The 14,872-nt window shown below is 37.6% G+C and overlaps 1 protein-coding gene across 3 annotated transcripts in view; it reads left to right on the top strand.

Annotated features, from left to right (window-relative positions):
- CAMKMT (calmodulin-lysine N-methyltransferase) overlaps window positions 1-14,872 on the top strand; it is a 407,800-nt gene that overhangs the window by 365,649 nt on the left and 27,279 nt on the right. For 2 of the 3 annotated variants that reach the window (XM_001112368.5, XM_028831702.2), the window contains exon 8: window positions 12,907-12,981. The exons of the other annotated variant lie outside the window; for it this stretch is intronic. In XM_001112368.5, coding sequence (XP_001112368.4) covers window positions 12,907-12,981 — 75 coding nt within the window. The remainder of the gene's footprint in view (window positions 1-12,906; window positions 12,982-14,872) is intronic. 3 annotated transcript variants of the gene reach the window in all.

The raw sequence follows: 14,872 nt of genomic DNA, 5'->3' as shown, positions 1-14,872 counted from the left end.
ACATGTTCTTAGAGAGGCTTCTACGATATGGAAGTTTAAAACTCTGTAAAAGATAAGGAAAAGCAGAGGAGAAAGTGGCAAATAGGAAATCATTTGAAAGAAGAGAAGTGATTCACTGGTTTGGGTAAACACTGTAAACGACCCTCTATAAGAGTGAGCTGTGCCAACATAGACTTTGAGAAGTGACACAAAAGAAACTGGGAAAGGATACTGGAATCCTCTGTAAAGAATGCCTATAATATCCATGCAAAGAGCATGGCTGCCTGCCTTCCCTACTGCTGGTAAGATAGCTTGTTTTCCAGGTTCATTACATTTAGCAAGCATGAACAAGAATTCTATCAGTGCATTTCTTTCACAAATACACAAGAAACTACCTTTTTAATAGCAGAGTTTAAAACCAGGACTCAGCTGGGCACGGTGGCCCATGCCTGTAATCCCAGCACTTTGGGAGGCTGAGGCAGGCGGATCACTTGAGGCCAGGAGTTTGAGACCAGGCTGGCCAACATGGCAAAACCCCGTCTCTACTAAAAGTACAAAAATTAGCCGGGCATGGTAGTAGCACATGCCTGTAATTCCAGCTACTAGGGAGGCTGAGGCAGGAGAATTGCTTGAACCCAGGGGGCAGAGGTTGCAGTAAGCTGAGATTGCACCACTGCACTCCACCCTGGGTGACAAAGCGAGACCCTGTCTCAGAAAACAAACAAACGAAAAACAGGACTCACTCCCCTACAACCAAGAGTCTGAAAATATAAAGGTAAACAAAGAATACTAAACATGAGAATATGAGAAAACAAATTCTTTAAATCTCTATAGGGAGAGTTATCTGTGATCACTGCAATGAAATACAAATTAGGGTGAATCTGTTTGACATTAGTTTTTATTACAAACTTGAAACAGAGACTATCTGTTTGAGAAATTCTTTTAGTGTGAGTTTTGCATCACAGGTAACATCCTATCCGAAATTGACTTGGTTTTGGTTTTCAGATTGAAACCCCAAACTCAAAACCAGAATGAAATGATATAAGTTAGTGCAAGAATAAGGGAAGGGAAACTAATATTTCTTGAGCACCTATAATGTGGTTTCATTTACTCCATCTCATTCAATTCTTAATGAGACCTGTGATGCAACTCTTACTGTCTATTTTTTACAGATGAGGGCAATGATACTCAGCATCTCTCATCTTCACTGGCTTGTGTTTGAACTCAAAGCTATCTAGCTACAAAGCCCATGTATTCTTTCTGCTATATTATACCTGTTAAACTTCGCAGGTTTGGCATGTCCATAGTTGTTACAATTTTTCTTTATTTTTAAAATTAGAGACAGAATCTTGCCTTGTCATCCAGGCTGGAGTACAGTGGCAAGATCATAGCTCACTGTAACCTCAAATTCCTGGGCACAAGTGATCCACCTGTCTCAGACTCCTGAGTAGCTAGGATTAAAGGTACATACCACCACAACTGGCTAATTTTTAAATTTTTTTGTAGAGAGAGGAGTCTCGCTATGTTGCTTAGGCTGGTCTCAAACTCTTAGCCTCAAGCAGTCCTCCCACCTTGGCCTCTCAAAGTGCTGGGATTACAGGCATGAGCCATAGTGCCCAGCCAAGATTTTTCTAAAACATGGAGAATTCTATAATGATTATTAATTGTGTAATATTTCTGCCTACAAAATTGTATTTCACCTTGTAATGAATTTTGAATGGAAATAAGATTTTAATATTATGATGAAATAAAATGGAGAAAATATAAATTTTACTTTGGTGTCAGTATAATTACAAGCAACATGTTGACGTGATTTGATGTCTGGTAGAACCATCCTTTACGTGTCTTCACACATGAATGTTATGCCTTAGATGGTAAAACTTATATAGGTAAGGGTCCTACTTATATGTGCCCTGCTCTTTTTCAGAAAGCATTTTCTGTTTAGTTTGTTTAAAAAACAGTTGTGTAGCTGGGACTATGCCCAGCTTGGAGTTTTAATTTGAATTTCCCTAGTGACTAATGATGTTGAATATATTTTCATGTACTTATTTGCCATTCACATATCTTCTTTGGTGAAGTGTCTGTTCAAATGCTTTGCCCATTTAAAAAAAAAATGGGTTGCTTATTTTTCTTATCATTGACATACTCTGAGAGTTCTTTATATGTTCTGGATATAAGCCCTATATCAGATACTGTATATGATTTGCCATTTTCTCCCAGCTGATAGCTTGTCTTTTCATTCTCCTCATAGGATCTTTCAAAGTGCAAATGTTTTTAATTTTAATAAAGTCTAATTTACCAATTTGTTCTTTTAAGGATCATGACTCTTGTGTGTGTCTGAGAAATCTTTGCCTAACTCAAGGTTACAAAGATTTTCTCCTGCATTTTCATCTACAAGTTTTATAGTTTTAGGTCTTACATTTAGGTTTATGACTCATTTTGCATCAATATTTGCATATGGTCTGAGATATAGATTAAAGTTCTGTTTAAAAAAATGGAGATTCAATTGTTAAAACATCATTTCATCCTTTGCTCACCAAATTGCCTCTATTTACTTAGGTCTTATTTAATTTCTGTCATCCATTGTCAGAATTATCTTAAGTGTTTCATATTTTTATGCTATTATAAACAGAATGGTTTCTTAATGCTGTTGTAAGTGGTATAAAATTGGAAATTCCAACTTCCAATTATTTATTGATTTTATGAAGAAGTACAACTGATTCTTGTACATTGATCTGGTATCCCACAATCCTACTAAACTCACTTATTAGTTCTAGAAGCTTATTTTTGTATATCTCTTTATACAAAAAGGGACTGTAATTTCCAGTGCAGTGTTGAAGAATGAAAGAAAACATACTTTTCTTATGCCTGATGTTAGGGAGAAAGCATCAGGTCTTTCACCATTAAGTATCATGTTAACTATAGGTTTTTCATAGATGACTTTTTTCAGGCCAAAGAATTTCCTTTCTATTTTTAGGTTACTGAAAGTTTTTAGCAGGAATAGACCTTAAACTTTGTCAGAAGCATTTTCTGCCTTTATTGAGATGATCATATGTTTTTTCTTTTTTGGCTTGCTAATATAGTAGATTATACTGATCAATTTTCAAATGTTAAACCAACCTTCTTATATTCTTAAGATAAACCCCACTTGATCATGATGCATTGCCATATATATGTTCATATGTATTTTATGGACAACTTCGGATATGTTGTATTAGTATTCCATAAATATTATCCTCTTAATATTTATGGAATCTGTAGTGATGGCACATCTCTTATTAATGATATTGGTGATTTATATCTTCTCCCTTTTTTCCTGATAAGTCAGGCTACAGGTTTATCAATTTTACTGATCTCAAAGAATCAGTGTTTGGTTTCATTGATTTTTCTTTATTATTTTTCTGTTTTATTCACTTCTGCTCTAATCTCTATTACTTCTTTTTTTCTGGTTAAGTTTAACTTACTGTTCTTTTTCTTGTATATTTAGCTAGAAACTGAGTTCAATAATTGAGACCTTTCTTTCCTAATAAAGGTATTTAGTGCTATTAATTTCCTCTAAGTTTTTATCTCCTGCGTTAGTGGCATCCCATAAATTTTGATGTATTTTCATTCAATGCAAAATAATTGTCAATTTATGTTTTCATTTATTCTTTGAACCCCAGGTTATTTAGAAGTACATTATTTATTTTCCAAATATTTGAGAATTTTACAGAGATTATTGATCTCTTTTTTTTTTTTTTTTTTTGAGATAGAGTCTCGCTGCGACGCCCAGGCTGGAGTGCAATGGTGCGATCTCAGTTCACTGCAACCTCCGCCTCCTGGGTTCAAGCTATTCTCCTGCTCCAGCCTCCTGAGTGGCTGGGACTACAAGCACGTGCCACCATGCCAGGCTAATTTTTGTATTTTTAGTAGAGGAGGTTTCACCATATTGGCCAGGCTGGTCTCAAACTTCTGACCACAAGTGTTCCACCCCCCTCAGCCTCCCAAAGTGCTGGATTACAGGCATGAGCCATCATGCCCAGCCAGGGAATATATTTTTTGTATGACTAGAATCATTTTAAATTTATTGAGACTTACACTATGACCCAGAATAGGCATATATTGGTAAATTGTCTACTTGAAAAGAACATCTATTCTGCTATTGTTGAGTGTATTCTATAAATATCAATTAAGTCAAGTTATTGATAGTGTTGTTTAAGTCATCTATAGGTTTGCTTATTTTCTGTCTACTTGTTCCATCAGTTACTGAGAGGGGAGTATTGAAATCCCTGGCAATAATTTGGTTTTGTCTGTGTTTTTTTGCAGTTGTACTTATATCCATTTCAGCTTCATAAATTTGAAGCTCTGTTATTCAATGCATGAATATTTAGAATTGTTATGTCTGCTTCTTGAACTGACCCTTTAACATTGTAAAGTGATCTTCCTTATTCCTAGTGCATTCTTTGCTCTGAAATCTACTGTGTCTGATATTAATACAGACATTCCAGGTTTCTTTCGACTAGTGTTGCTTGGTATATCTTTGTCCATCGTTTTACTTTTAACCTATTTGTATTTTTATATTTAAAATGCATTTATTGTAAGCCACGTGTACTTGGATCTAGCTTTTTGTCTAGTCTGACGCACTCTGCCTTTTAATTGGAGTGTTCAGACCGTTTTTGTTTAGTAAAATTATTGATGGGGTTAGATTTAAATCTGTCATTTTACTATTTGTTTTGTATTTCATCTATTCTTTGTTCCCCTTTTCATCTTGTTCTGCTTGCTTTTGGATTAAATGAGTTGATTTTCTTATTCTATTTTATCTCCTTTGTTCGCTTATTAGCTGTAACTCCTCGTTTTTTTATTTTAGTGGTTACTTTAGATTTTATAGTATATATTTTTAACTTATCACAGACTATCCTCAAATGATATACCATTTCATGTATATTATTAAAACCTATGGCTGGGCATGGTGGCTCACGCCTATAATCCCAGCACTTGGGGAGACCAAGGTGGGTGGATCACTTAAGGCCAAGTGTTTGAAACCAGCCTGGCTATCATGATGAAACCCCATCTCAACTAAAAAAAAAAAAAATTAGCCAGGTATGGTGGTTGGTGCCTGTAATTCCAGCTACTCGGGAGGCTGAGACAGGAGAATTGCTTCAACCTGGGAGGCTGAGGTTGCAGTGAGCTGAGATCGTGCTATTGCACTCATGCCTGGGCAACAGAGCGAGACTCTGTCTCAAACAAAACAAAATAAAACCTTACAGTAGTATACTGCCATTTCTCTCCTGTAAGTCTTTATGCTACTATTGTCCTACTTTTTATCTATACATATATTATCACCCCACAATACTTGTTTGTTTAACCAATTATATTTAGAGGTTTAAATAATAAGAAATAGTCATATATATATTTACCTGTGTAGTTACTATTTCTGATTCCTTCATGTACATTTCCATCTGATATCATTTTTCTTCTGCCTTAAGGATTTCCTTTAACATTTCTTGCAATGTAGGTCTGCTGGTGATTAATTCCTTCAGCTTTTTGTATGTCTGAAAACATCTGTTTCACCTTGTTTTGAAATACATTTTCACTGGCTACACAATTCTAGGTTAACAATTGTTTTTTATTCCTTGTAGTACTTTAAAGATGCTGCTCCACTGTCTTCTGACTTGCATATTCCTCACAAAAAAAAAATATGCTGTCATCCTTATCTTTATTTGTATATAAAACATCTTTTTCCTCTGGGTGCTTTTCCGATTTTCTCTTTATCACTACTTTTGGGCAATTTGATTATTATTGTGTGCCTGCTAGTTTTCTTCATGTTTCTTGTGTTTGGGCTTGTTGAAATTTCTTGATCTCTGAGTTAACAGTTTTCCTTAAATTAGGACATTTTTCAGCCATTATTTCTTCAAATATTTTTTCTGTTATCTCCTCTCTCCTATTTTTTGAGAAGTCCAGTTTCACATGTATTGACCACTTAAATTTGTCCCGCAGCTCACTCTTTATTTTTATTCCTTTTTTTTCCTACATATATTTCATTTTAGATAGTTTCTATCGCTATGTTTTCAAGTTCACTAGTCTTCTCTGCAGTGTCTTATCTGCTGTTAATCTTATCCAATGTATTGTTCTTCTCAGGCATTGTAGTTTTCATCTCTAGAAGTTTGATTTGGGGCTTTAAAAGATACCTCCCATGTCTCTACTTGATTCTTAGAATATATTAAAGACCATTATGGTAACTATTGTAATGCCTGTGTCTGCTAATTCTGACATCTTTGTCAGTTTTCGATTGAGTTCCGTTGTTTGATTTGTCTTCTCATTATGGTTTTTATTATTTCAATTTTTTATATGTCTGGCCATCTTGGATTGTATACCAGGTATTTTGAATTTTACTTTGTTGGGATCTGAATGTTTTTATATTTCTGTAAATGTTTTTTAGATTTTGTGTTTGTTTGTGTTTGAGACAGAGTCTCACTCAGTCATGCAGGCTGGAGTGGAGTAGCACAATCACACCTTACTGCAGCTTCAACTTCCTGGGCTCAAGTGGTCCTCCCTTCTCAGCCCCCCAGGTAGCTGGGAACACAAGCATACACCACCATGCTCATCTAATTTTTGTACATTTTGTAGAGATGGGATCTTGCCATGTTTCCCATGCTGTTTTTGAACTCCTGACCTCAAGCAATCCTCCCACCTTGACCGCCCAAAGTGTGTTTTTGAGTTTTGTTCTGGGATACAGTTAAGTTACTTTGAAATCGTTTGATATGTTTGGGTCTTGCTTTTAAGATTTGTTAGGCAGAACCAGAGCAGCTTTTAGTCTAGGGCTAATTATTCCCTACTACTGAGACAAGACCCTTCTGAGGACTCTATACAATGCTTGTAAATTCTGCGGTTTTCTAATCTGGCTGGTTGAACAGGCACTATTCCTGGCTCTGTGTGAGCACTGACTCACTCCCCCTCAATTTTTTGACATGATCTTTTCCCAACTTCAAATAGTTTCTTCACACACATGCATGAATCAGTCATCCACAGAATATTCTAGGGGGACCATCCACAGATCTCCAGAGTGCTCTCTCTCTCTGTCTCTCTCTCTCCAGTGCTCTCCTATTCAGTATTTTATCCTGGGAACTCTGACTACCTTAGTTTCCTTAGACTCTCAGTTCCATCTTCTTCTTTTTTTTTTTTTTTTTTTTTCCTTGAGATGGAGGCTCGCTCTGTTGCCCAGGCTGGAGTGCAGTGGTGTAATCTAGGCTCACTACAACCTCTGCCTCCCAGATTCGAGCAATTCTCCTGCCTCAGCCTCCCAAGTAGCTGGGATTACAGGTGCCCACCATCGTGCCCAGCTAATTTTTGTATTTTTAGTAGAGACAGGGTTTCACCATCTTGGCTAGGCTGGTCTCAAACTCCTGACCTCATGATCCACCCACCTCAGCCTCTCAAAGTGCTGGGATTACAGGCGTGAGCCACCATGCCTGGCCCTATCTTCTTAACTCAGGCAGTCCACCTGCTTCTATCTCATTTCCCTCCTCTATGCCATGGCCTAGAAACTCTCCAGGCAGTAGCTGGGGTAAAGGTAGGGCTCATTTCATTTCTTTCTCTCTTCTTAAGGATTACTGTCCTGTGTTGCTGATGTTCAGTGTCTTGAAAACTATTGTTTTATATGTTTTGTCTAGGTTTTCTGTTGTTGTTTCACACAAAAAGCTAAATGGGGCCTTGTTATGCCATCTTTGCTGGAAGCAGAAATCTTTGGAAAGCATTTTAAGTGGCCTTCATGTCTAGCTAATCCACACATTCTATTCAGAGAGCAATTTAACAATAGAAACCTCTATTTCTTGAGGGCCTTCTGCGTGCCAGGCACTGTGCTAGGTACACTCACACACAATTCATCCATATGGCATATTTACTGAGCAGCTATTAGGTGCTAGGGACTATTCTAGGCACTGGAAATACATCACTGTACAAAACAGATTTTAAAAATCTATATCCCTGTGGCACATATATTCTAGTGGGGAAAGAGAGAAGAAACAAAATCAATAATCTAGTTATATAGCACATTAAAGGGTAATAGCTGCTATAGAAAAATAAAGAGCAAGATAAGGGGGTTTTAGAAGTGCTGGACTGAAAATAAATGATTGCAGTTTTAAAGAGGATGGTCAGGGGAGGCTTCCCTGAGAAGGTAAGACATATACAGAAAGACCTGAAGGAGGTGACAGAGTGAGCTGTAGCTCTAGAGTATCTGGAGGAAGAGCATTTTGGCTGCTCAAGCAGCCAGTATTAAGACCCTAGAACAGAACCATGCCAGTGTATTCAGGAAAGCATAAGGAAGCCAGTGTTACTAGAGCAAAGAGACCAAGGAGGAGAGTAATAGGAGATGAGGACAGAGTAGTAACCAGGCCCAATTGTATAAGGGTTTTCAGGTCATTGTAAAGACTTTGGCTTTTGCTCTGAGTGAAGAGAGAAAAGGCTCATGATCTGATACATGTTTTAAAAGAATCACTCTGGCTGGTCTCTTGAGCAGAGATTTTTGGGTGACAGATGGAAGCAGGGAGACCAATTAGGGGCCTATCCAATAATTCAGATGAAAGATGATAGTAGTTTAGACTGGGGAGGGCAGTAGAGATAGAGAGAAGTGGTTAGATTTTGATATATTTCAAAGGTAGAATGAACTGCACTTGTGGCGTATTCAATGTGGACTATAAAAGGAAGAGTCAAGGATATATTCAAGGTTTTTGGCCTGAGCAACTGGAAAGATGGAATTACCATTAATGAGATTTTAAAAAGACTGAATGAAGTGAGTTTTGGGGAAAATGATTGGGAATTCAAATTTGGACATGTTAAGTTTGAGATGTCTAGTAGATGTCTAAGTGGAAATATTAAAATAGGAAGTTGGATATATGAATCTAGAGTTCATGGGAGAGGTTCAGGCTGATAGATCAAGTAAGATAAAGACTAAGAACTGACCTAAATTTAGCAATGTGGGGATCTTTGGTGAGTTTGACAGCAGCATTTTTGGTGGAACGGTGGGGACAAAAACCTGGCTAGAGTGAATTTTAAGAGAATGAGAGGAGAGGAACTGGCAAGAGAGTGTCAAACAATTTTCTCAAAGAGTTTGTTGCAAAGGAGGAATAGAGAAATGGTGCAGTAACTGCCAGGAGAGGATATTTTACAAGGGGGGAAATAACTCCATGTTTGGATACTGATGGAAATAATCCAGAGAAAGAAGAGAGCTGATATAGGAAAGAGAAAGGAAAATGCTAGAGCATGTCCTAGAATAGATCAAAGGGGCTGGGTCTAGGCGGCATAAGAGAAGGTACTGGCTGTAGATAGGAGTACAGATAGTTCATCTATGGTAATAGGCAGGAAGGCAGCGTATGCAGGTTCAGATGCTATTAGGAACATAAGTGTGGTGGTAGGAGTTTATGGAAGTTCCTAACTGACTGCCGCATTTTTTTTTTTTTTTTTTTTTTTTTGAGAAAGGGTCTCATTTTTGTCACCCAGGCTGGAGTGCAGTAGCTAGATCACGGCTCACTGCAGCCTTGACTTCTTGGGCTCAGATGATCCTCCCACCTTAGCCTCCAGAGTAGCTGAGACCACAGGTGTGCGCCACCACACCCAGGTAATTTTTTGTATTTTTAGCAGAGGTGGGTATCGCCATGTTGCCCAGGCTAGTCTCAAGCTCCTGGGCTTAAGCAATCCACCTGCTTCCGCCTCCCAAAGTGCTAGGATTACAGGCATGAGCCACCGTGCCCAGCCTGATTGCTGCAATTTTGACAGTAAAGAAAGAAGCAGGATCATCATCTGAAAGTGAGGAGGAGGGGAATAGTGTCAGAATTTTGAAGAGAGAGTAGAAAGTGCAAAATAATGACCTAGGATAGTGGGAGGCTAAATGGGCAAAGGAAATGTAAGTATAACTGCCAGATGTCATTAAGAGTCCACTTGAGGCTCATGGTCATGAATTCAAAGCAAAGCCAGTGAGGATGCTTGTGTACTGTCTCTAGCCACATTCAGGTGCACAGGTGCAGTCATGGGCCAGGCAGAGAGCTGGATTTAACAAATATAAGGAAGTAAGAGAGGGATGAGGAAGTTGAGGGTGTATGCAAGGGAGTAGTTACAATGATAGGCCATGGAATTTAAGCTGAACAAGAAAGAAAGATAAACATAGGGAAGTGGGACAGTGACATGGTGATAGGATCAGTGTGGGCCAGTGGGACTAGAGTACCTTCTAGAAAGAATGAGCTGTGAAAGATAGGAGGGCTTGGTCGGAGAGTGGCTAGAGTTGCAGTAACTGGTAAAGATAGGTTTGGAGGAGTGCTACCCAATGAGTAGGCCATGAACTGGTGCCAGTCTGTGAACTGTATGTTACTGATCTGCAAGGAGATAAGTTCAGAAATTGAAAATAAATGTTTAGAAACACTGCTGCGACATCCAAGCATATGATCAGTGGACTTGTATTGGGAATGCCTTTGTGTTTTTAATCTCATTTGTCTATTCCTTTGTGACTATATTTTACAAAAGCATTGGTCTGCAACAGATTAGATACAAACAAAGTCTGGTCCTTCCCCATAGTGGAAGCACATGCTCTCACGAGCATGCATGGGAGTGTATCTCCAAAGGTGGAGGACAAGGTCATGGAGGAGAGGAGTGAATAGTGAACTCCCTATCATCTCTAGTCTTCCAAGATAGCAGGCTGCCTGACTGCACAGCTCCAGGAAGCACCATTCTCATTATATGGTACATGAACAATACAACTCCAGGTACTGTATGAATGGTGCTCTTAGAATGTTCAAGGAGAGAGCTAGTGTTATCCCCATTCTACAGATCAGAAAACAAGCTCAGAAAGGTTACATAATTGCCCAAACTCATACAGCTACTAAGGGGAGGAGCCAAGATTTGAACCTAGGTCTGTCTGTTGTGCTAAAGCTGAACTCTGTCCACAATACCACTCTCTCTCTGTCACATGCTTATAGCACAGCCATAAGCCTCATGAGAACTGGGGAAAAATGCCTTTTGGGAATGTGTTATGGTCCATGTGACCAAGCCGGGCATTTCAATTTATTTTAGAGTCATGACTTGTTACAGCTGCTGTGGGAATCCATACCCAGTGGCTGCTTAGATCCCGATCTCTCCAGTTTGTCTTTGTTGAACCAAGCGGCTGAAGCACCTCAGAAATACAACATCCACCATCACCGCAGGATTTCCTGCAGTCTGCTCTTGTGCTTTAGTAATTGCATATGTATTAAAAGCAAATTCTGAAGAGACATTTGTGGAATGGTAAGATTATGAATATTTTAATACTTTAATCTTTTTTTTCAAGATTCATGTGATGGATGGATACATTACTTTTCTGATCTGAGAACGTCTAGTATAGATGTATACTTTAAACCATCTTGCTCATGGTTCAAGTCTTAGACTCTAAGACTCAGGGCTCTGATGAGGGCTGAGCAGGCCCCATCTCTCACTGAGCCTGAGTCCCAGGTACACTGGGAGCCTCAGCATTTCCAGAGAAGTTGGTGTTGGTTGCTTCTGGCTCTCCCCAGGTGCATGGAGTTTCTGAGAAATGTGTAAACAAAGTAAGCATTGATCTCTTAGGGATTTCCTAATTTCCTTCATTTCTTGCCTATCCAGTAGGCCTCAGCAAGTACAGCAACACTAAAGTTAATTTGTAAAGCTTATCTGGGTATTACTGGACCTGTGAACACTGAGGTAACCCACAGCTTCTGGAAAGCCCTCCCATGCTCCAAGTCTGTATACTCACCCAATACATAGGATACAGCATAGGAATTGGGGGTTTATGTGTCCATATGGCCCATCAGGCTGCCCCTGTGAAGGCATGGTCTATGGCACAGTATAGGACCTGACACACAGTGAGGAGGGCTCAGTAAGAACGAGTTGGACAAGTCAATGAACAACTGCTGCCCAGCCTGTGGAGGTATTGTTGTGGTGATGTCTTTAATCTTTTCTACCTTGAGAAATTAACTGGCATTAATGTATATTAATGTATTGTATATGAAAAGATCTTTTGAGCTAACTAGTATAAGACTTATTATTATATTCAGACACATGACTTTTCACCTAGGGAAGATGTAGAAGAAATGAATCCACCAAAACAAGCAAATATAACTGGGCAGGGTAGGACATGTTCACTCCGGTTAGGTCTAAAGAATCAAAATAGAAAATAGGAACAGAATTTTACTTTGAAAAATAGTACTGTAAATCACAGTTTTGGTGCTGTGGTAAGATGAATCATTAAAAAACTTGAATATGGTAAAATGCTAATCATCACAGTTATTAATTGAGAGTAACTAAAAACCTCTGGTTGGCCTCATAAGCATTAAATACTAAAGTTTTCAAATGCATGTTACAAATTATTGTTATTAATGTGAAGTTTTAATCCTGATCCCCTTTGGAAGACTAAGTGTCAGTGTGGGTGAATTTTTCACTATGCCTAAAAACCAATAACTACCAAATGAAATTTGACTCTTCTTTTCTTCCATCTTGCCAAATTGCTCATTTCATCAATACGAAAAGCAACTGAGATGCCAGGCAGTATAGATATAAACTGTCTCACATCATTTATTTTTATAAATTTGTATTCCAGTCAAATGTGGAATACTTTGGTTTCAATATGTACCTCATTGATGTTAAGGGTCTAGAATCATTATAATGACTATGGTAAAGATAACATATTTTTCTCTAGTTTGTCTACAAAAACCTATAAAAACTAGCAAAAAGGTTAACTATTGTATTTAAGTAGAGAATTCTTCTTCTAGACTTGAATACTAAATAAAACACAGAAGACGGTTACATCCTATTTTTTATCATACCTTTTGAAATAATCTGTATATACCTTTTAAATAATTTCAAGTGCCACAAAAAATAATGTTAATAGCTCAAAATCAAAAGTTAAAAAAAAACCCTATGTATAATTTTTAAAATCTTTTTCTCCTCAAGCGTTTTACGATGGGATAATGAGACAGATGTCTCTCAACTGGAAGGACATTTTGACATTGTTATGTGTGCTGACTGGTAAGTACATAAAAATCATAAAACTCCTGTTAGAAAAAAATAGCTTTGCTGGAGTAATTGGGCTGTGCTGCTTTGCTGACGGCTAAGCAAAGTCAACAAATGAAGCACAAAGCCACCTTAACCTCAACAAATTAATATTCATCTCCATGTGACAGTTATAAGGTAGTCTTCTATCACACAGTAACTTCTACCACATTATTTCCCAAAGATTGATTTTGAGAAGCATTTCCATTTTCTGGAATTGCCTCTGTTTCATGCTTGACGTATCAGTAAATGGACGACTTAGGCAAATTGCAAATAATTATGGCTCGGAGAGGAATAGTCTGGAGAAAAAGGAGTTTATCAACACAAACAGCTCAATTAGCTTACTTCTTAGGAGAGATCTGACTATTGATATAAGGGAATATATATGTGTGTGTACACACACATACTCTCTAGCAAATAAACATATCTGTGGAATATCTTTGGGGAAATAGCTCTTCTTAAAATATATGTTTGCTATCTAATGTTTTCAGTGTATTCAATTATAATATTTAATTATACATAAAACAAAAATTTTAAAATTCCATTTTATTCTTATGCAGATAATAACATGACAATCTCTGTCAGGTGCCTGCATTTTAAAAATAATTTACATTAGGTATTTTGCTTTCTATTTTAGCCCAGTCTACTTATTTGTTAATGAAAGTCTGATCATAAGTTACAGGATAAATATGCATCAGACCTTAATAATTATTTCAACTAATCTTATGTATTTCTTCATGCAATTTGAATAATAATTATTTCAGCACCTGATGTAAATGACGAGTTGATGGGTGCAGCACACCAACATGGCACAAGTATACATATGTAACAAACCTGCACGTTATGCACATGTACCCTACAACTTAAAGTATAATAATAATAATAAATAAATAAATAAATAAATAATTATTTCAGCTTATGGGAAACATTGACAATTCACAAGTATTTTCCCTGTTAAGAGTAAGATCTTGTTTGTAGTTTTATCATGATGTTTATCAGGACACTTTAGATTTTAAAACACATTAAGTTCAGATTCTGAAGAACTTCTGTTCCATTGATAGGGCCAATCATGAGATCCAGAACTCAGAGAAGACTTTCCCTAGAGGAGAGTTGAATGAAATTTTCAGGAAGTGGGTTTCGTTATTATTATTATTATTTTAAGATTTTCAATGGATAACTTTTTTGCAAAAGTCATTGGAATTAGGTTTGCTTTTTTTCTTCGGAAAAAAAAATACTTCTCCATGAAAAATAAATATTTTGTTCTATTGTTAGCTGAGAGTTTCTAGTTTTTCAGAGCCCTTTTAGTCTTTTTGCACCCAGTTTCAGAAAATCTTGTTCCAAAAATGGGAGAAACCTAGATTTCTGACTAATCATTGATAATGTGCCTCAATGCTGCAGCCATCATCTTATCAAAAATAAGGAGCTAAAACCTCACGGTATGATTCGAGCAAGTAATTTAGTAAATGCCTTTCCTCACCAAATATGAGAAAGAATCCTCCAGGTTTCATTGCACAGATGAAGATAATGCTGGCAGGATTAGATCAGATTAAGCATGAAAGTCAGATCAGAGAGCAGCGGCAAGAGGGAAGGGGCAGCGTCTTCCTGAAGCTTTAGAAGAGGGTCACACGCGGATAGGCTCTGATTATATGGGGAAGGCAGGTCTGGCCAAGAGATTTAGAGTTAAATTTGTCCCTTACACAAATATCAAAACAGCCTGGCTTTGTCATACCTTGTGTTATGGACACTCTCACCATGTCATCACCATGTCATCCTATTTGTACCAGAGGGAAAAGCAGAGGAAGTAAGATTTAAGCTCTTTTCTGATTAATGTTCTCAGGTTAAAAATAGCCACACAACATGTTTGAAA

Source organism: Macaca mulatta, chromosome 13, assembly GCF_049350105.2.
Source record: "Macaca mulatta isolate MMU2019108-1 chromosome 13, T2T-MMU8v2.0, whole genome shotgun sequence".
NCBI classification, from domain to species: domain Eukaryota; kingdom Metazoa; phylum Chordata; class Mammalia; order Primates; family Cercopithecidae; genus Macaca; species Macaca mulatta.
The sequence above is the reverse complement of the archived record's forward strand: the minus strand, read 5'-3'. Positions and strand labels throughout refer to the sequence as shown.